The sequence below is a fragment of the Carettochelys insculpta genome, chromosome 16 (genome assembly GCF_033958435.1).
Source record: "Carettochelys insculpta isolate YL-2023 chromosome 16, ASM3395843v1, whole genome shotgun sequence".
Lineage (NCBI taxonomy): Eukaryota > Metazoa > Chordata > Testudines > Carettochelyidae > Carettochelys > Carettochelys insculpta.
In genome coordinates, this window is record NC_134152.1 from 3,197,277 (window position 1) to 3,219,723 (window position 22,447).

At 43.7% G+C, this 22,447-nt stretch overlaps 1 protein-coding gene across 1 annotated transcript in view; it reads left to right on the forward strand.

Moving 5' to 3' along the window:
• CLUAP1 (clusterin associated protein 1) overlaps positions 1-22,447 on the forward strand; it is a 113,460-nt gene that overhangs the window by 81,643 nt on the left and 9,370 nt on the right. The window contains exons 9-10 of the mRNA XM_075010995.1: positions 5,365-5,437; positions 17,948-18,055. Coding sequence (XP_074867096.1) covers positions 5,365-5,437; positions 17,948-18,055 — 181 coding nt within the window. The remainder of the gene's footprint in view (positions 1-5,364; positions 5,438-17,947; positions 18,056-22,447) is intronic.

The following is a 22,447-nucleotide window of genomic DNA, read 5'->3' on the forward strand; positions in this document are numbered from 1 at the left end:
TGGCTGTCTCTTGTTTTTTGTCCTTTGAAGGAGCATCCTCTGTTTCCATCCTGCAGTAAGATTCATTTTTATTATTTCTTCTCGGAACCTTGTGCACATTCCCAGAAAGAGATGTGCATGTGTGTAAACGTTCTGTTGTCATCACTGAATTTAATCCCATCAACACAGATGCTTGGTGCAGTTGAAAAGACGAACAATATGTAGTACTGAAATAGGTGTTTCACCCTCATATGCAACACATATTGGAGTAAACTGTAATAAAAAGTCAGAAGGAAGCTAGGCATTTTGTCTTTGTAACTGTAATTGTAAATCTCAAAAAAGATAGAAAACCATCATTATGGGCTGTAATATTCCTCTGGCTCTAACACACCCTCCTCCTGCCCCCAGATACACTCTCTCACTCATTCTTTCTCTCATGCACACTTAAAATCTCTAAGGAAGCTTTTCCTTTATTCCCTGAGCACCCTCTCTCTCTCGGTTTCTAACCCTTGTTAAATTTGGCTCAAGGTAGATTGTGCACAGCTCCCCAGATACTCACAGCTTGCACCTTGCTATAGCCTCCTAGTAGACTTCAGTACCCAGGCTACTTTGTCAGTTTGTTCCTTCTATTCATAGTCCAGATCATGAAAGGTCATTGTTGTCTAGTTCCCATGGAACATCTGAGAAATAGGGGAAGCACAGCTTTGCAGCGCAGTGGAAAACGAAGGTGGTACAGTGTGAAGTGTATGAAGTATGTGACAGTTAACACTCGAGAGAGACAGTGCTAGCCTGATTCATTTTCTGCTGAAAACGAAAATTCTGCTGTAGCGGTGTTGGTCCCAGGATAGTGAGAGAGATTGAATTACATCACTCACCTTGTGTCTCTGATTCATTACAATGTTTGTTTTGTTTTTTCAGAAGTCTCTGGTACAGACTGTGGACATTCTGTCTACATTACAACCATGATTAGTTAAAGGCCTTGGGGGTAGGGACACCAAAACTGTCAGGCAATCAGAAATTGTGGGAATGCCACTTCTGCACACCTTGAATTTTAGATGAAGAGTCTCCCAGCCCAGAGTACACACTTTGAAGATTACTAGTTGGTTCTCTGAGGTAAGATTCAGGCTGGCTTCCTTAAACTCAACCTGATGTCTAAGCAGGACTGACTCCGATCTGGCTGGTTCCCATCATCCTGAAAAAGGCTGCATTCCACTGACACTAAAGGGGCTGGAACTCGAAAGTTTGAGGGGGAGAGGTTCTGCCATGCCCGGGCCGGAAGTGTTTTCTAGTATACACAAGGTTTCCATTTTGATTCAATGGCTCTCAGCATCCCCACTATAAAAATTGTTACAGTTCTCCTAATTGCCGTTGTGTGTTTTCCAGCTGCTACTGGAGATTATAGAATTGTTATTTCTCAGAAAGGGAAACTAAGAAAAAGAGAGAAAGATATATATTGACGAAAACTCAGGGGCAAGGAAACAAGCACACAAAGTGAGAGTGCTGCTTTTGTTGGGGAACTTTGACTGCTCTGGGTGTAAAAACAAAATACGAAATGTGTGTCTCTCTCTGAAGCAATCAGTGTTTCAGGTACTTTGGAATGTCCTGCAGGGTTTCCTCGAGAAGGATTTAAAGTATATTGAACTGCAGACAAATGCTAAAAGCCCAACCACACATAACAACTCAATGGCAGCTGTTACGAGCAGCTCAAGTATATATTTTTTTAAACTTTCAGAACTCTTGTGCTCTAACTTCTGTTTCCTTAGAGACTTGGGAGTGCAGTGGGGAGGTGGCTAGCCATGGAATGGTGGCTTGGTACTGTAGGACAAATCTGATGAGTTCTGTGTGTGGGCAGTGGAGAGTCTGGGGCTTAGCGAGGGATGTGCTTGGCCTGACTATGTGATGCACAATAAATGCAAAGAAATGTGTTCAGTGAACAAGAAAACAGATGTCTCCTAGTTGAATCATGTTGTAATAACTAACCTTCAACCCCTTTGAAGAGCTGAGTATGGAGCCTTTTAATACAGCATGTTGTTTCGGTTGCCTACACTGGAATTTTAAAAGCTCAAGACACTTGTTCGAAAAGCAGCCTCTAAAAGGGTAGGGGCTTTTTGCATAGAATCCCAGATGTCCCATGCCATGCGAGGGCATCAGTTAGCCTTTTTGCACGTGTGCAAAAGCCTGGCAGTCAAAGGCTTACCTGCTGGATTTACAGGTGTGTAACAAGGATTTGCACACACCAAAACATGCCATGAAAACTGCTACTCTCAAAGTTGGAGCCCCTGTAGGTATTGACCCAAAGACTTCACTAATTTAAATTATTGGTAAGGTCGATCGATACCAGGCTGTTTTTTCCTGTCACCCAGAGCATCTAGTCCTTCCAGATGTGCCCTGGCCCTCAAACTTCCAAAGACTGTCATGTGCAGCTTTGGTGGTCAGTAACTTTGGCCACCCATGGCTTAGGCCATTCAGGGAGCTGACTTGAACTATAGTAGCAAAGCACTTGTCTGTTGGCTTATGGTGTGACTCCACAAGGGGTTTTTCCTGGATAGTTTTGCCCACAGATCAAAGCCCTTTGTGTGTACATAATGCCTAGCTGATGCAGGCCAATTACCTACATTCCATGAGAGGCACACACAGCTAGAAAAGGACAGTGTTTGTCTTGTCAGGGAACCTGTCACTGCCCTATAGGGGTAAAGGTGCATCTTCTAGTCCAGAACCAAATCCACCTTCCTGGCAGGTTTCACTGCACTGGCTGAAGATCCTAACTTGCTACTCTGTGAGATTTGGTGAGAGGAAGTTATCTTCCCCCCTTAGCATATCTGAGCCATGGAGACATAGACAGAGCCTTGAAGTTGTACCATTCCTACTGAAAGTGTAAAGATGTTTATATTACAAACCATATAACCAAAGTGTGTCGTTTTCAAATAGTATACTTGCTGTGCATTTGGAAATAGTGTGCTTACTGTGACAGGAGTGTGCTGGTGTTCTATTCATTAAGCACTTACTATATAGTTCCACATATGTTCTAGGAGAGATGATTTCCTCCTGAGAACAGTGGTGCTTTCATCTTCCCTTGTAATCTTGCTCCCAGCATCAGGCTCTTTTTCATGCAAAATATGAATAGTTAATATGCAGTTTGACATAACATGGGCTTCTATCAGAGCACTTGTTGTATTTCTTGTTTGTAATTGTATGCACGTTAGCTCTACTGCTACAGGAGGATGAAGTCCTGTCTAGGAAAATCAAAACTTCAGAAAAAATAGAACCCAGAACTTCAGAACATTAAAGCTGTTGTCTACCTTTTTTGCTTTTGTAGGGCTGTAGTAGAAACTGCACATCTAATATATTTTTGGCAGGTGAAAGCTGATGAAGATTGTGTGATATGATCTTTATTTTATTTACCTTATCATAGCTAATGTATCAAGTTTCTAGGATGCCTTTCATCACTGAGGCTGCTCTAACTTACTCCAGCTGGTAGGAGCCCTCTAAGGGCTGTTCTACCAACCAGGAATCTCTAGAGCACAAGAGCTCTCCAAGCACGGCTCCCTCCTATGACACTTAACTCTGAGAATGCCCCAGCACCACATAAGCCAGGGGAAGGTGATATAGTGTTAGTTACACTGGTTCTGTCCTATCCAGAGATTCTCCCATGCCTTCCGATGCCCAATTAGGTTGGTTTTATGGCTCCTTAGTACTGCCAGAGTGGCAAAAAGCAGCTATAGCATGGAGCAGGATCTGACTCCTGGTCTTTTTTACACTGTCAGTCACCTCTCCTTGTAGTTTCCCTACATTTTTTACTAAAAGGGCCACTGTTGTTCCACTGACATCACCCCCAGGTGGCTTTTAGGGAACACTCAGACACGTTGACAAGTTTCTCCAGTCTATTTAGCTCCACTCTATCTTTGGCAATCTGAACATACCTCGTCTAAACTTATGAAAATTTGTAAACCTCTTACCTATAATTCTTCATTGTCCATCTCGCTGTCCTGCTCTGAAGTGTGCAGTGATTTGCTCTAGGTGTGTTAAACAGCGTGTCATCTGGTAACTGAGTAACCACCACAATTTCTGTCGGTTACTTGGTTAACTTGACCCCCTGCCCCTACCCCACTTCGCTGCATTCAAAAAGCTGAGCTGGCACATAGGCTGGCTCAGCTTCTGTCCCCACCTTTTAAATGCAGAGCTGCAGCAGGGAGAAACTGTGTGATCCCAGTGCAAGCAAGGACAGAGGCTGAGCCAGCCACTTCCTATTTAATTGTGGGGAAGGTGTGAGTAACTGGTAGCACTAACCCATAAGCAGATGCTTATTGGTTAGTTGTATAATTGGATACTCTATTACATCCGTAGTTTGCTCACTAGCTAATGTATCATTGCAAAAATAAGATCTTATTCTTTCACTCACAGTTGTATCAGTGGAACATCTTTCTAAGAGCCCAAGCACACTGGCTGGCATTTTAATGGCTTGGGTATATTTTAGTCCTAAATGCAAAGGGAACATCATAAGCTCAAGTGCACTCTTAGCACTCTGCTGCCAGCAGTTGTTTTGTGGCAAATGCAGGCTAACGGAACTGTTAACTGCTCTGTGAAGCTGTTGTCTTTCTGTGATGCTCATTCTGCACCTCTCCCCATATCCTCTAAATCCTTTTGAGAAGGCCAGGCATGTTTTCTTCCTCAGAATGCTGACCTGGGCGAATGTACCACTTCTCTGGCCTAACTATTGCTACCCTTGAAAACACAAGTGCTCCAGCCAAATGTCCTCTATTCCAGCTATCATCACATTTCTGTATCTCAAATAATACTCACTACCTCTCCATAGTTACTGTTTAATAGCCTCATTTCTAATTAGCCAGTTATTCCTGCCTTTAGGATTTTGTAGCTCCTAAAGGCCTTTTTATAGTTGCTTCTGTGTTGTTCTTGCTCATTAAACTCAGGCCTTGTGATGAACTGGGAATCGCTGGTTTTCGTGGGAAATCCAGAAACTCATCACTTCAGCAACCACAGTTCTGGCCACCTGTTCTTTGCCTTTGCTCTCAGTCCCCACTGTACCATAGTTACCAAAGACTTTCAAGTAGTAATGCCAGTAATGGTGCAAGGGATTAGTCAGTTGGGTTCATTTCAGTGAGTGAGGGCTTAGTCACAGGACTGTCACTGGGACTTGTATGGCTGACTCCCTGTGCACTGCTTTACCTCTGTGTATCATCACGTCCTTGCCCTCTGGTGCAAGTGAGCGTGAACGCCCCAATTCCTATGAAGACTGCATCTTTCTGAAACACTCTAGTCTGAGTCTGCTCCTCTGTGCCCTTAACTGTTATGGCAGGAGCATGTGGTTTGCCCCCTGTCCTGGGAAGGTGGCTGTTGTTCTGATTCTGCTGTATTCACTCTTTGCAGGAAGCAGAGAACACACTACGCCTGATGCAGAGCAGACTGAAGGAGGAGGAAAAACGCCTGCTCAAGAGCGGAAGTAAGCTCTATTTTTAACTGCGTGGCTTAGAAGAATTAACTGTAAATTATTAGCTGCTTCACACACAAAGATCCTATGAGCTGGGGGAAATTTGCCTACTGGGTTGGACAAAGAGCAGAAAAAGTGAACTCCCGGCAGCTGCCTAGATCACTTCCTAAACCACTAACCTACCCTGCATGTGACTGCACCCTAGTAATCCTATCAGTAGTGCCGAGGGTAGCACAGTCACCTAATAAACATGCTCTACAGTAGCATGAAGGAGGCCATCTGGGCTTCATTCCCAATCTCCTGTTATTATTCTCCTGCCAGCAGGGACTGCATATGCTAGAGAGGCACTTTATATGGCTCCTTTGGGAAGGCATTGATGAAGAAGGTTTAGTGCTTTGACACGGGTTAAACTCCATTTCTGCCAGATGTTTAAGTATGTGTATAACTTTGAATCCATGATCAGTAGTTTCTCTAGCTTGTGGAGCTAGGTGATTGCTCAGTGTTACATACCTGCTTGTGCACCTTACTGAATTGGAATTTCAGTCCTGATTTCATTAGTTTGCATTGTACTTATATGCTGGGGAGTTTGTTTGCGACTTGGTATTAATTCTTTATGGTATGTAGTTGAAAAATAACCTTTCCTCAGTAAATCATGAATGAATAACTAATTTTGAAGGAATGGTCCTTGATTTTCTAGAAATAATTACCTCACGAGCCAGGCTCTGCTTTCAACGATATCTGTACATCTTCTTTGTTTTGAGGGGGTGCGGGGGTACACAGGTATGAGTAAAGTCAGAGTTTGGGCCCATCTCATTTTACTTTTACTTTTGTTGAATAGAAAACTAGCAGAGGATCGGAGTGGAATAATTTCCTCTTGGGGTTTGTCAGCAATGTGAACCTGTCAGATTTTGCTGCTTCAGTTGTTAGATATCCACTGAATTCTCATGTGTAAATTACCACCGGGACTTTAATGTTGCAGGTATATCCATTGATACATAGCAGGAAAAACAGATGAGGATTATCCTCTGTCTCAGATGAAGCAAATTCCATTAAAACTAAAATTGACAGAAACTATAAAGGTTGCATTTGGCCATTTTAAGTTTCAGCAGGTATTCCCAGCCTGCAAGAGAGAGAGAGAATTCATTAATTCCTTCATTCTCTCAATGGTTCCCACCTCCCTATATCAGTACACTTAAACCTGTAAAAGTTTTCTATACGCACTTTAGCACTGGAATAAAATATGTATTAGAATAATGTATAATCTGTTTGATGATTCTTCTGAGAATCTTTTAAGATGAAATTTGATAAAGTGCAGAGGACTTCATTGGGAAGGATCTGAGAGTTATAGTGGGTCTCAAATTGAATGCTAGTCAACAAAGTGATACAGTTGCAAAGAAGGCTATCATTCTGGAATATATTACAGGGGAATTATATATGGACAAGGCGCAGAAAGAAAATTTCTAGGTGCTGTTAATAACTGTTACTTGGAGCCCACAAAGGAGGGGCAGTACATGATATAGTACTAGGTGATGCACGGAGTCTGATGCAAGAGGTGAATATAGTTGAACTGCTTAGTCCTAGTGGCCATAATACAATTCAATTTAACATCCTTATAGGGGGGAAATACTAAAGAAACCCACCACAGCAGAATTTAACTTCAAACTACATAAAATGGGGAGGCTAGTTAAATGGAAATTAAAAGGAACAACCACAAGAGTGAGAAACCTGCAGTCTGCATGGAAACTTTTAAAAACACCATAACAGCGGTTCAGACTAATTGTATACCTCACTTTTTTTTTTAAAAAAAAAAAAAGGCCAAAAAGCCACCATATTTGACAACAGAGTGAAAGATGGCATACACAACAAGGCATCGTTTAAACATTACAAGTAATATCCTAAGGGGGAAAATAGAAAGGAGAATAAACTCTGACAAGTGGAATATAAAGGTGTAGCTGGGCAAGCCAAAAAGGAATTTGAAGATCAACTAGGAAAAGACACAAAAACTAACAGCAAAAAATATTCAAGAACATCAGAGCCAGGAAGCCTGTCAAACATCAGTGGGGCTGCTGGACTGCTGGACCAGCAGCACCTAAACACGCTGTGGATTCCTGTTTTATCATATTTTGTATTTATAAACATTTTTATATTTGAGCTTTGATGTAATAATGTTGGGTGAAGTCAGGATTGTTAAATTGGAATGCATATCCAGTGCAATGTTTAATCAAATCTTGTACAGGTAGTTTCTGTAACCAGTCTACCTCTATAAGTTACTAAGGCTGTGTCTACACCAGCCAAAAACTTCAAAATGGCCATGCAAATGGCCATTTCGAAGTTTACTAATGAAGCGCTGAAATACATATTCAGCGCTTCATTAGCATGCAGGCAGCTGCGGCACTTCAAAATTGCCGCCGCTCGCCGCTGCGCAGCTCATCCAGATGGGGCTCCTTTTCGAAAGGACCCCACCTACTTCGAAGTCCCCTTATTCCTATGAGCAGATGGGAATAAGGGGACTTCAAAGTAGGCGGGGTCCTTTCGAAAAGGAGTCGTGTCTGGACGAGCCATGCGGCGGCGAGCGGCGGCAATTTCAAAGTGCCATGGCCGCCCACATGCTAATGAAGCGCTGAATATGTATTTCCGCGCTTCATTAGTAAACTTCGAAGTGGCCATTTGTATGGCCATTTCGAAGTTTTTGGCTGGTGTAGACATGGCCTAAATGTTTGATAGATGTAGAATCAAAAAAAACCTAGCAATGTCCTAGGCTGGAAGGGACCTCAAGAAATCAACAAGTCCAGCCTCCTGTGCTGTGGCAGGACCAAGTGAACCTCCTAGACCATAGGTTCCCAAACTGGGAGGTGTGCCCCTGGGGAGGCATGAAGTAATTCCAGGGGGCGTGTGAGGTGACCCAGATACTCCCACCCCATCAGTTCCCTTCATCCCAAGAAAGAACCTGTGCTGGCATTATCTCCTGCAAAAATGGAGGTAGCTCCAGCTTCCTACAGCATGGGGAGGGGAGGAGCCAGCATCAGAGCCACCAGAGCTGGCATCTCAGGAAGAGTGTGCTTTACTTCCCCTCCCTAAATAGCCGGCATGTTTCCTGAAAAGCTGGGTCCGTTGCCCACCGACGACTTCCTTCCACAAGTTGCCTTCCTGCAAGGTGGGCAGTGGGGGAGTGGGAGTCACAGATCCGTGCCAGCTTCAACTGTTCAGGCAGCACACAGCTGCCGTGGGGAGTAAGGAGCTTCTGATGTTAATGATGTTTGACCTTTTTTTTGAAGAATATAGACTTTCATGAGAAAAATTGGTTGATGTATGCACAGATGGTGCTCTAGTAATGCTTGGCTCTCACCCTGGATTTCTGACATTGGTGAAAGAAAAAAATCCAGCCATAACCACAACTCACTGCATCATACACAGACAAGCATTGACTGCTAAAACTCTTCCAGACGACCTATGTGACTCATTCAATTTGGCCATCACAGTTGTCAATTTTGTGAAGAAAAGTGCTTTAAATACGAGACTTTTTGCAGCTCTTTGTACGGACTTTGGAGTGGATCATAAAACTCTTTTGTTTCACACGGAGGTATGATGGCTTTCCAAAGGGAACAAGCTTTTCAGATTATTCGAACTGAAAAACAAAGAGGAAATTTTTCTCAAGCTGGAGAAAAAAGAAGTTATACCATGTGTTTACAGACCAAATGTTTCCGCTTTCTCTGGCATACCTTGTGGACATTTTCGAATCTTTGAACAACCTCAGTTTGAAGCTGCAAGGAAAAAATGCTGTAAACATTATAGTGCACCATGATATCATCACAGCATTTATGGAAAAAATCCGACTTTGGAAACATTGAACACAAGCTCGGATACCTAACTTTTCATCTTTTCCAACATTTTCAACACTTGCTGAAAATGACGGTTTCCAAGATCTTTGTAAAAAAGATGTGAAGAACAAAACTGTTTCATCTGGACTGCCTTGCTGATGAATTCATTCGCTATTTTCCAGACAACTTTTGTGGCAATCCCATACACAGTCCATTCACTGTTGATGTTGATTCATTGCAAGAAGTATTGCAAGAACAAGTACTCGAAATAAAATATGATTCAGGATTTTGAAAACTCAAGATTGGAGGAATTTTGAATAAAATATTTCCCTATATACTCAAAAGTTGGAGAAGCGCTACGTATTATTCTTCCGTTTTCATCAACATACCTCTGTGAAAAAAGCTTTGCAAGTTTAGTCACGCTAAAAATGAAACAAAGAAATTGACTGGATGTCCAAAACAATTTGTGCTGCGCACTTTCATTTTTCAAACGTAGGATTTTCCAACTTGTGAAGAAGATGCAGCATCATTCTTCACATTAAGTTTGTTTTGTTTCTGCTATTTCTGATGTTAAATTACATTTTTATTAAATTTTTGGACCAAGAAAAAATATTTGTGCTTATTTTTAATTTTAAATAAAATTTTTATACCAAGATTTTGTGTTTATTTTAAATTTTAAACTAGGCATTGAATTTTTTATTAAAAGAGGGCTTGGATGATGGGAAAGAAGAGGTGGGGGGTGTGAGGGTTTCTAAAAAATCAAAAGGGGGGCATGATGCTGAAAAGTTTGGGAGCCACTGTCCTAGACCATCCCTGACAGGTGCTCATCCTGTTTATTTTTAAAAGCTTCCAAAAATGAGGACAGCTTAACCTCCCTCATAAACCTATTCCTGGGTGTAACTACTCTTGTAGTTAGAATGTGTCTCTGTCAATGGCTTTCAGAGTGCCCATAAGTGTAGTACCTGACACAGTGATTTAAATGTCTTTATTCTGTTATTCACAACTAACGCAAGCTCTGAATTTCAATAAATGGGCACTCGTGTTCTCTTTTCAACCTCTGCAAAGTACGCTTTCCCTGAAATAATTTTTTTATATAATAATCTCTCCACTGGGATCTTTGTAAATAAAGATTGTACAAAGGTCGCCAGTCAATTTAAGTACCATCACTCTTGTGATAACAACCATCATCTTTGCAGTGCCTAATTTCCAGTGCTTCAATGTTGCGAGAAGTAATAAAATCCCAGTATGTATCTGAAGCGCCTGTATTTATTAGGTGACTTTAGAACACTATTTGTTATTGCTTAGTACAGTCCTGATTTTTCAGTACGATATTTTTAGGGAGGAACAGGTCACAACTTTGTGAAAAATGTGTCAATGTGTTAAATTATTCCTTATTCAAAGATCAGGCTGGCACAGTAACTCCTCAATTAAAGTCATCCCAATTAACATTGTTTCATTATTAGGTTGAGGATCTACTAGAGAACACACTTGTTTAAAGTCAAGCAACGTTCCATTATAAGGTCGTTTGGCTTCCCGTTTCGTCTGCCCAGCCAGCATTCCAGATAGGATGTGGGAGCTTACCGCACTCTGTCCCCACCCTGCATTCCAATGGGGAGTGGGCAAGACCCTCACCCTGATCTCCAGCAGGAGTGTTAGGCGGGCAGAGTGGGGCAAGCCCCTCATGCACCAATTCCACTATGCCCTTGCCTCATCCATGCTTCACAGTCATCATTGGTGAGCATAACATTAAATTGGTTGTTTAATATTATTTAAAACATATACTGTATAGGTATATAATGTCTTTTGTTTGCCAAAAGTAGCCCTGGAACTTAACCCCATTTACATTAATTCTTACGGGGAAATGGTATTTGCTTAACATCGTTTCACTTCGGGTAGCATTTTTCAACAGTGTTAAGCAAGGAGTTACTCTACTGAGTTATATAGAATATGTTTGTGAAATTCGTGGGAATTTCAGGAGAAGTTCATTTGTTCTCCCTAGTCTCAACAGAGAATTCTGAAGAAATGCTCAAGCTACTAGACTTCCCCGGGGGCTCATCACAAAATATCAATACTGAGGATATGATTTCTTCAGAGTTAAGCTTGAAACCAGAATGTAATGTAACTGGAACATCTGCTTTGTCTCCTGCAGAAAAATGTACTGTGGATTTTCAATCCATTCTCTTCAATATATCAGCAGAGAATCACCTCCACGAATGCACACAAGCACAGGATGAGTCAGTAGTGATGCACTAATCACCACAGTCCAATTTAAGCTGTCAGAATTGCCTTAGTATTTGTGTTCTGTATAGTGGATTGCAGCATTTAAGCACATCCCGCCCACTGAGTGCCTATGCATTATGCAAAATATAAACAGAATCTTCATCCAGATCCAGAAATAAATTCTGTTTAAAAGACTGCAGAATCAGGAGCGGATGCAAATGGGAGAAGATTCAGCTGATCTTCCTTGGAATGTCAGCCCTCAATACTGCTGATGAAATCTTTGAGAGAAATGGGAAGAGAGACTGAAATATTCTATGCAACTTAAAAGATATGTGGCTTAGTGATGTTCTGCTGTATATATCCAAGCATTCCAGTGCTCCTAGGTATAAGTCACATAAACACTTAGGCCAGGTCTACACTCGGAGAAAAAAAAGATCTAAGATCCTCAGCTGCAGCTATAAGAATTGCATAGCTGGAGTCTACGTTTCTTAAATCAATTATTGCCACCATCCCCCGCAGCGGGAGGTCAATGGGAGAAACTATCCCCTCGATTTCCCTTACTCCTCGCAACCACAACTGTGAGGAGTACCGGACAGTGTTGCCCTGGTCATTCAGTTTAGCACAGTCTCAGTCAGGTTCTATGTCTAACCCCATAAGAGTGACCTCCAGCAGTTTGATCTTCCCAGAAGTATGAGTTTTTAATGAGAGTACACGTGTCTGAGTCTTAGCAGGATTGGGGCATCGCAGCTAGAAGCTGGGCTGCTAACTACTTTGGTTCCCTTCAAAAATCCCAACAGAAGTTTTTTAAAGAAAAATATGATCTCGTCTTTTTTGTTTGACTTAAAGTTTCACTGAATGGAATTAGATTTAGTTTTCAATTTAAGTACTTGTAAACTGCCAAGTTGATGTTCCCATTGTGTGTTTTCACCAAAATCCATGCAGAAAACATCACCTTAGGGAACTTGATTACTCTGAATCCAGTCCATGTGTTCTCAAAGCTCTGATTTTTATCATACAGTTAAGCAAGTTAATGCTAAATAAATAACATATTTAATCCTAAATCTTATCACAAAATCCAGTGCTTTTAATTTAAATCAGTATCGGTATTCTTGATCCAGTACCTTTTTGTTTGACAGTTGCATGAGTTTAGCTAAAAATGTATACTACCTAATCAATCTGTAATGAAAGTGCTGTCCGTCTTAAATCATGTTTTTCTTTCAAGCGTTCTGAATTAATTTGAAAGAAATCATTTATTTATGGCTATTAAATCAACTTGTCTGCCAGACTTTTCTCTGAAGCCAATATGTATGTGGGAGGACCAGTGATGTATCTGGTAAGAGCAGTATATTTCAACTCAAAACAACATGTGGGTGTTCTGGCTGAGCTGGTGTCACTGAAACTAGGAAATGGGTTCAGGTTTACTGCAAGCTATGTGGGAAAAGAGCTGAAGCATCTGAAAAACCATCCTGTTTCCTCTCCAGGTGAACCTACAAGTATTCTCAATTGCATAGTAGCAAGTAACAGCAAAGGCCCATGCTCTTTAATGGAATTAGGAGCCTAAATACCTCTGGTGGTCTGGGCCACAGTGCCGAAGACTTTCTGTTTAATATAGACGGCTGGCTGTAGGGAGTGTCTTTTGACTTCTTTAATAGCTAAGACATGTGCCAACATACAATGGTCCTTCTAGTGGATCAGATATGTGTGTTAAAAAAGAGGAGATCTGCTGACTGTGTGCTTGAGCTGCTGGAAAGCCGCCAATGATAACCTAGGTTAGGCACCCCTGAATTACATCAATCATTATATGCCCACTTATCTTAATTTCAATTCATGTGCCAGTGATATTAAACTATGTACTGTGTATTTTTGTGTTAGTGTGTGTGAATCTAAACTAGAATGGGATACTGCACATACTGCTCCCCCCCCCAGTACCAAAAAACGAAATGCAAACTTTCCCATTAATCGATATTCCATGCTCCTTTGAACCAGTCCATTGCAACTTGCACCAGTTTGTTAAACCTCCTGGAGTTAAGACCTGTAGTCAGTTTCTCCCTAAGGATGCTATTATTTTAATCTCTTATTGAATTTTGTCGTCAGTTTAGATATCAGGCATATTGCTCTGACACACAGACAGTCTGGGCATACGTGATAGGAGGAGGCGCCAGTGTTTGTAGAACATGAGATAAAAATGGTCACGATTTGCGAGGATTGCAGAGGAGTATGTTGCTTTAATCCCATTAAGGAATTCTTACACAGCTTGCCCCCACTGGGTGTTTTTAAAATTAATTTGCAATAATAAGAGAAATCTGTGCACTTGATTCCTTTTGTATCACAGTCTAGCGCAAGTTATGGTTTGTTGCTAATAACTCAGGGGATTGTGCATAAGACAGAGGAGACGTGAGGGATAGTTTATTTCAGCTTGATTAGGATGAGCTTCACGGCACAGATGATAGTGGAAGTTTTTTAATTAAAGGAAAAGCATGCTTGGCTTTCTTCCAGAGTGGTGGGCAAGAGCTTTGGAGGCACCAACTCTATTCTGTGTGACTGTGTTTGTGTTGTAATCCCCATTTTCCTCTTTGTCACACTGATGTTCTTTTACCCATGGAGAGCTCCGTTACCATGACCCTGGGCTTTTAGCATTAGCCTTGGTTTTGTTGGGATAGCACGCATACCCAAATGCCAGTCAGACAGCTAAAAGAAATAATTCACTACCTTGTTTTATATTAACAACAAAAACTGTTTACAAGTTGCATCTCAATGGGCTGAGTGATGTGGTAGGTCATTGCCCTGATAGTTCACCTGATGGATGGTTTCATCTTTCCTTGCTATTGGAAATTAGGGGTGAGATTTTTAAAGGCATCAATGAAAGCTACTGCTCACCTCCCATTGATTTTCATTGCCTTGTGCACTTGGAAAAATTCTCTAGGATGTAATCCAAACCTCATTCTGATTGGCCAGTGGGACCGTTTGTAAGCCATGCATTAACTGAATGGCAAAAAGCTGAGATTTTATCAGTGAACGGCATTTTGAAGACACCTGACACTCATTGCAAAGTGTGGAGTGGAAGAGTCTATGGGGGACAAGACTTGGAGGGACAGTATGTCTGTGGGGAGACTGAGGGGGCCAAGAAAGGCAGCCCCAACTGAAGGAAGGAAAGGGTTGGAGGGAAAATATTAAGATTTAAACTTTCCTCCCCACAAAGAATTTGCCATTTCAGAGGCAGCTTACAGACCTCCAGCCACTTACCATCTCTACAGTCCCTGTCTGAGCTGTTCCTGCCTCAGCATTCAGCCTGGGGTCCAAGGACCATTCCCACTTTCTAACAGAAAAGCTCTGTAGGAAATGAATTTTCGTCTCAATTTCATTTGTGCAAATGAAAATGGGTCGAAGGATGCTGTCAGGCCACCAGCCACTGCTAGAGGAGAAGGGGCCTAGTCAGAGCAGGAAGGGTTCAGTAGCCCAAAAAAGGGGGGTGGTTTGTCAAAGTGTTTCTGATTGCATGAGCCACTGGCTGGGGAAAGGTTGGAATCCTGTTTGCCCTTCCTGTTTTACTCATCCTTCATCTAGGATCTGGTTTTTCCCCTAGAGGAAGGATACTTTGTATACATCGCCATAAGCATTTTAAAAGTCTTTTAAAAATGAAATTTAAGATGAAGGCACAGCAGTCCAATAGCAGTGAGTCCTGCTGGGTAGGGGATTCATGGGTCGTTACTTTGCCTTTTTGTTGTCTGTGCACCAGAGGGCACTTGAGTTAATCCAGTGGGTCTCCCTATACCCAGAAGTACCTCTGGCTGAAGATGCCATTTCAAGTTGCTGCTGGTAAAGTACTCATGCTAAGATTGTATTCGTCAATATCAGCAAATGGTTACACAATTGATCCAGTACAGCCTCTGCTGAGATGAGCACTGGATTTGTTGTGCTGGCTGGAGGTCAGAAGGAAGGTGCTTTGGCAGACCATATACTGTTGACTCTGGCCGGTGCTACCAGCCTTCAGGGGCATCCAATTAACACTCAGCATTTTGAGAAATTGAAATGTAAAAATTGCCTCTTGAAAAACCAAACTATAAGCAAACCATGTGTGAACCATTATAGATGAAGCAGTTGTACATAGAGCACCAGATCCAGAGACCCTTACTTAATTTCTACTGAGCTCTTACAGAGGTGTTTGCTTAAGCAAGGACTGAATAAAATCAGACTCTAATGGATATTGAGCAACTGGAAACAGCGTTTGGTTCAAGCTCAATAGTAGGCAGGGCAATAAGTAGTTGCCTCTTATGACTATTTCAGCAAATACAAATTCTAGGTAATATTGTTAATTTCATAACCAAACAATATCTCAGGTGCCTATCTTTCTGTCCATTTTCTCAACAACTTGGTATTATGATCACAGAACTATGAAAAAACAGGCTAGCAGGTGTACATTTATCTGTAATTAGAAGTTATAAGGGAATTTAATTTAGCTTTAATCATAAATAAAGGAAGACGTATTCATTTGGTAGAGTGACACTTTGGTAATTAAATCTACCTTGAAAAGGATTGCTTTGGTTCTGCAAAATGATTCATTTGTGTTCATTTCTAAAGTGCTTAGCACACAGGGTAAAGTTCTTACTCTGAATGCTCCTGGGTTTAGCCAGATACTGCCTAAGAACGATAGCATAATAAAACAGTTGAACCTCTTCTAGTCTGGCACTCTCTCCTCCAGCAACATCTGTAATCCAACATGATTTCAGCTAGCCGGACAACCATTTATCATGGGTGTGGCCAAGTTGACAAGGTCCTGGCTGGAATGAATCAGTTAGGGTTGATCTTGTTTTAGGCAGGGGGCTGGACTCAATGACCTCCAGAGGTTACTTCCAGCCCTAGGATTCTATGATCCTAAGTTTTCCGTGGTCCCAGCAGCCCTGCAGAGGGGAGCCCATCCCCACTGGCCAGGCTTCCTGCAGCAGGGTTGCCAGCAGGGCACAACTTCCTGTCCCAGACCCAGCTCTCTGCAGTGGAGCTTCCAGCTTCTGGCCCACCAGCCAAGCTCCCTGCCAGGGGGCTCCCTGCCCCTGGTGGGGCTCCGCTGTGGCCTGCCAACCATACTGGCTCCACATCACTAGGGCTCTCTGGTCCAGCAATATCTGTGATCCTGCTGGCCCAGAGAGGTTCAACCTGTGTGTACCATAATGACTAAGTTGTTTGCAATGGTTCATAGTGCATGTTAAGATGCTGCTTTTTACAACAACAACAACAAAAAAAAAAAGTGTAGCACAGTGTTACCCATAGACAAGCATAAGCTACATTTACTGTGCACCCATAGGGATCAGTTATTGTTCAACAGTACTGTGCCTTAGAAATCGCATCTCCACAATCTATGCATTATTGTTCCTCGTAGATTAGAGTTCCCCTACATCCACTCCTTTTCTGGGCAGATTTTTCAGATCAGAGGCAAAGTCAAAGTTTTTCTGTGGTGCAGGCATTACAGCTCAGAGAGCGCCCCAATTTGTCTGCTTCCCGATTGGTCCCTCCCCTACAACCATAGCTGACTGGTCCCTTACAGCTGCGGGATCCTGATTTCCAGCCCTGGGAAAGTGGAGATTTCCCCCGCCCCGGATCATGCTGATGGATAGGTGTTGCTGCATCTCACAGCTGCATCCAGCTGCTCTGCCACCATGACAGGGAGCATCACTTCCCCCAACCACAAGAGTGAATCCCCAGGATTCCCGGTTGGTGGGGGGCCAATGAACTTCCCAGGCCCCTGGGCAAAATTGGGGTGGGGGGCAGCTCTGAGCTCCTGAAAGGAGCAGGGCCTCAGGTGAAAGAGCCACCCAGAGCACACTGCCTGCCATTCTGATGGTGATTTAAAGGGCTTGGGGATCCAGCTGGCACTGCTGTTACGGTAGCAGCAGCAGTGGCTGGAAGCTCTGGCCCTTTTAAGTCACCAAGCACCTGGGAAGTTGCCCTCTTTCCCACCCTCTGTTGATGGGCCTGCCCCCAGTACAACCCACCTTCCTGCTCTTCCCAATTGTACTTCTCTCCTGTTCTTCCCTCCACCCTGGAAGAACGGGGTCCTCTGGCAAAAAAGGCAGAGCTGGCAGTTAGCCTCCCCCAGCCAGCCCTTCTGCACCACCCAGAGCTCCAGTGGCAATTTAAAGGGCCCAAGTTACCTGCCATTTCCTCTGTAGCGGGAGACATGGGCCCTTTTAAGTTGCTGGGCCCCAGGACAGCTGCTCCCTTTCCCCATTCCTCCCCATACCAGCCCCGGATACACTGCAGTTGAACTGTCCCTTAGCCCAAGCCCCGCAAGCCTGAGTCAGCTGGCTTTGGTCAGCTGCAGGTTTTTAATTGCAGTGTAGCTATACCGTGTAAGGCCAGTGAGAACTGGGGATCCCTGAACAAGCAGAGAGCACTAGCAAGCCCTTGCACTCAGATGCTGTGCAGAATCGCTGTGGCATTGTGTCCAATCATGTTCATTCAGTGCTGTTGGTGGTCTTGTTTTAACCAGGTAACGAAGATTCCGACATAGAAATCCAAGAGGATGAGGGATCGGATAGTGAAGTGGAAGACAGACAGCTAATAAAGCAGCGCACAGCCATGGAGATCCTGATGCAAGGTATCTTCCTCTCCCCTTAACTCCCCCTCTTCGATAGGATTCCCCACTCCATGGTACTGGCCAGTTTTTCAGGTGGGAGGATGGTCTTCATTAATGCAAAGCCAAGGAACAAGACACCCAGATATTCTAGAGCATATTAACATTCCAGCAGCTGTTTTTTGGGAGATTTTTGTGATGATGATGTGTACTTGGCGGAAATGTATTCTTGTGAAAAGCAGCAGCGTTTAACACGGTCCTGCCAAGGCTGAGTAAGGAAATATAGCAGAAGGGAAGAAAAAAGGCTTTTTATTCAAAATCAAAATTCATCTCGCAGGATCATGTGGAACCAAGTATATAACAACCAACCCTAAGAAATAGATTGTGGCTGGCCATGCACACACCAGAGGCTCAACCCCAGAACTCAGCAGCTGGCTTGAACCAACCACTGGCAGAGGTTCAGGGAGCAAAGAGGAGAAATCCTCTCCCCCACTGGGACAGGTTGCGGAGTGGGTAGGGCTGCTCTTTAGAGGCTATTTTAGCCCATCTCTTGCAATAGCTTTCATGGGCGCTTTTGCAACCCTGTGAGGAGGAGCAGGATAGAAGAATGTCTTTTGTGCCCATCCCCCACCCCTGCCTGGAGGGACCTTGCAAAACCAAACTGCATCACTTGGGACCCCTCAGAATTCTTCCTGGCAGCACAAGAGCTGCAGATGGGTGGCGGGCTGGGCTGGCTTGGATCCAGACTGTTCTCTGGAAACCCTTCCTCCAAAATTCCCACTTTCCGTCCCATTTTCCACAGCTTGCAGTCCTGTTTAGACCTCAGCTGCAGAATTCCTAGCATGCTCCTTTCTTTTCAGTCTGACCAGGTGTGAAGGAACTACAGATGGATCATTGATTTGATAGGGAGAAATTCAATAAGGAATGCAAACAGCGGCCTGGTCCTTGTTTAGATTCTCTCTGGTTCCCCTGCATTTTCTCCTGTTTCTCAAAACAGGAAAGAAATCTTGTGTGGGGTGTTTTAATGATTAATAATCCAGTTCCTGCTGACTGCCTGGCTCGCAAAGAGACATACAGCTCTGAAATCAAACCTGAGACTTAGCAAGGGAGAGTCTGGATGCGCAGCACATTCAAAAGGCCTCGGGGTCAAAGATTTCTCATAGCATGGCTACGCGTTTCTGTGGACACCTTTCCATACAGGGTGAAATTCACTCCTGTGCAGAAAGTCCCATGCACCACATAAGAGCTTCCGTGCTGGGTCATACCCATGGTACCTCTTGCCCTGTAACCTGTCACTGACAGCGGCCAGTACCAGAGCTGCAGTGAGTGTGTTCAGAACACAGCAGTATAGAGTGATCCACACATCTTCCGCATAAGGTAGTCAGAGGTTTAAGCATTGGGATTTCTTTGCACACAGGGTTGCACCCCTGAACATCTTGGCTAATAGCTACTGATGGACCTGTCCTCCAGGAGTTTATCTTCTCTTTTGAACCCAGTTGTGTTGTTTTGCTGTATTCCTTTTTTTCCCCTGTCATTCATGGTTTTCTAGACTCCTTAGGCATCTCTTTTCTAAAATGAACAGCCCACGCCTTTTTAATTTCACCCTTAATGGAACTGCTCCATTCATTTGATCATCTTTGCTGCCCTTCTCTGAACCTTTTCCAGTTCTATTACACTCTGAGATGTAACAGAGAGAAAGCTGTGCTAGTCTATATACTATCAGAACAAAAAAGCAGTCAAATAGCACTTTAAAGACTAACAAAATAATGTATTAGGTGAGCTTTTGTGGGACAGACCCACTTCTTCAGACCATAGCCATACCAGAACAGACTCAATATTTGAGGCACAGAGAACCAAAAGCAGTAATCAAGGTGGACAAGTCAGAAAAAAAATTATCAAGATGAGCAAATCAGAGAGTAGAGGGGCAGAAAAGGGGGAGGGAGTCAATAATTAGATTAAGCCAAGTATGCAAATGAGCCCCTATAGTGACCCAGAAAATTCCAGTCTCGGTTCAAACCACATGTTAATGTGTCAAATTTGAATATGAAAGAGAGTTCAGCAGCCTCTCTTTGAAGGGTGTTGTGAAAATTTCTCTTCAGTAACATGCAAACTCTTAAGTCATTAACAGAATGGTCCACTCCATTAAAATGCCGACTTACAGGTTTGTGGATCAGGAGTGTTTTTATGTCTGTTTTGTGCCCATTAACTCTTTGTCTAAGAGAGTTTGAAGTCTGTCCAATATACAAAGCATCTGGGCATTGTTGGCAGATGATGGCATATACGATGTTAGTTGAGGAACGTGAGAATGTTCCCGTGATTCTGTGAATAACCTGGTTAGGTCCAGTAATGGTATCTCCAGAAAAGATATGTGGACAAAGCTGACAGCAGACTTTGTTGCAAGGAAAAGTCCCAGGACTGGTGTTCCTGCGGTATATGGCACAAAACAGACCTGACCGGTTCCAGGTGACCTAATGTATACATATTCATCATACTATTTACTGAGAACAGGGAATGCTCCTTCATGCAAATACACCTAAATTATATTTGTACACAGTGCACAGAAAACACAGAAATGTGCAATAAATCACAACAGTTCACTTCTTTTAATAGACCATCTCTCCCATGTACTAGAAACACAAGTATTAGAGACTTAGGATACTAAGGAGTCAGGTGGTCATCTTCCCTGATAGTTAGTGTGATTGTGGCGCCTACCTTCAGCTCCTTTGCAAATCACAGCCTAATTCCTTGGCAAGTCTTTAAAATCAGAAGTGGTTTTGAACTCTAGAAATACAACCCAACCATCTGACCCTGGTTGTGCTGGCTGTTCTGTTGGCTCCTTACCAACAGAACCTCGTGACAGGAGTGTATCAGCGAGCACAAAACTCTACAGCAGGCCCTGGAATCCCAAGCTAAACCAAGTTGACCTGAGTAACTGCAGTTGACATATGTCTCCTAGATTGCCAGTTCTCCCTGTTCTGCAGACACAAGCCTTCTATTTTCAGGCTCTCCTCCTTATCACCTCTGTTAGCCCCTCTTACCCCTCCCGCCCGACAGAGGCTCTCACACACAGTTGATTTTGAAAATCTGAATTGTAAAATGTGCTGTCCTCGTTGTACAGACTCTTCTAGTAACCCAGATCTCACTTTCACTACAGCTCAGTGCATTGTGCACCCTCACCTGCCCCAAGCATTTGTCACGGGGCCTGATTCTCATCCCACCCGGTAGTGTAAGTCCATTGACTTCATGGGGCTACTCCTGGGTGTAAGGAGGAGCAAAACGATTCCATTTCTAGATAGTGACTCCACTGCAGTCTACCTAGGACTTCTCTTGTGTTGCCGCTTTTTCTCTGTCTCTGGTCCAGCAGGCGTGGGATGGAGGGAGAACCTTTTTTTTGTAAAGCAGGCATGTCAAACACCCCTTTTTTTTTCCAGGCCCCAAGTAGAAACATCTAAGTGCGGCCTGCACAGGCACTCATGGACAGTCCGAAGATCCCCTGCCACTCATACATGGAGAAACAGGCTTTGTGGGGTTCTGGCTCTCTGGGGTTTTAATATGAATGGGCTGGACATGGGCAGCCTGAGGAGGCAGGCTCTGGGACAAACACCTATGCCAGCCGCTGCAGCCACTGGCCCAGTCCTCTTCTTCCTGATGTCGGAGGCTGCAAGCCCTTTGTTCGGCTGGCCTGTTTGCACCAGAGGTGCTGCAGAGCCCTCTGGGGACTTGGCTGTCACTAGTGATTTTGCAGGAGGAAGCCCAGAGACCATGGAGTCAGGGAATGCTAACCCCTGGTAGCGAGCTGCGTTTGAGAGGTTGGTAGAAGGGTGTGGGGGTGGTCATCTGGTTCTACAAGGGAAAAGCAGGTGCTTATGATGTGCCCTGCTCTCAGACCCTCAAACGGAAAAGGGAGAGGAGGGAAAAGAAGGAGCAAAAGGGAGGGGGAAAGTTTGTGCAGGAAAACCCACCAGGAAAGAAGCTGTAAAGATGAAAACCTGTTCAGTCAAGCTGCAAGGAAAGCAGGTGCTAGCTCTGTCTGCCACCAGCCCTGTGCTCTTTCTCCATCAGGGCTTGTGAAAGCATGAGTTTTCTAAGAGCTCAAGGGCTCGATGGGACTGGCCGGCGGTTTTCTCAGGCTGCTGCCTTCTGGGTCAAGCATGTTCCTGGTCATGTCTTCCCCACCCCACCCCACCTGCTGTGGCCCCAGTGCGCAGGTTCTTCTGTCTTTCTTTCCATGCCTGGTCAGAAGAGAGCAGAGAGTGGCAGGGGATCCTTTGGAGCAGGCTTTGAGAGAGAAGCCTGCCTCCCTTCCCACTGCCATTCTGCCGGTTTTCTCCAGGCAGGCATGCAGCAGAGCTTACAGTGGGCAGGGTAGTCAGTGAAAAGCAGTTGTGTGTGTGTTTTCTCTTCCAGGCTGAGCCC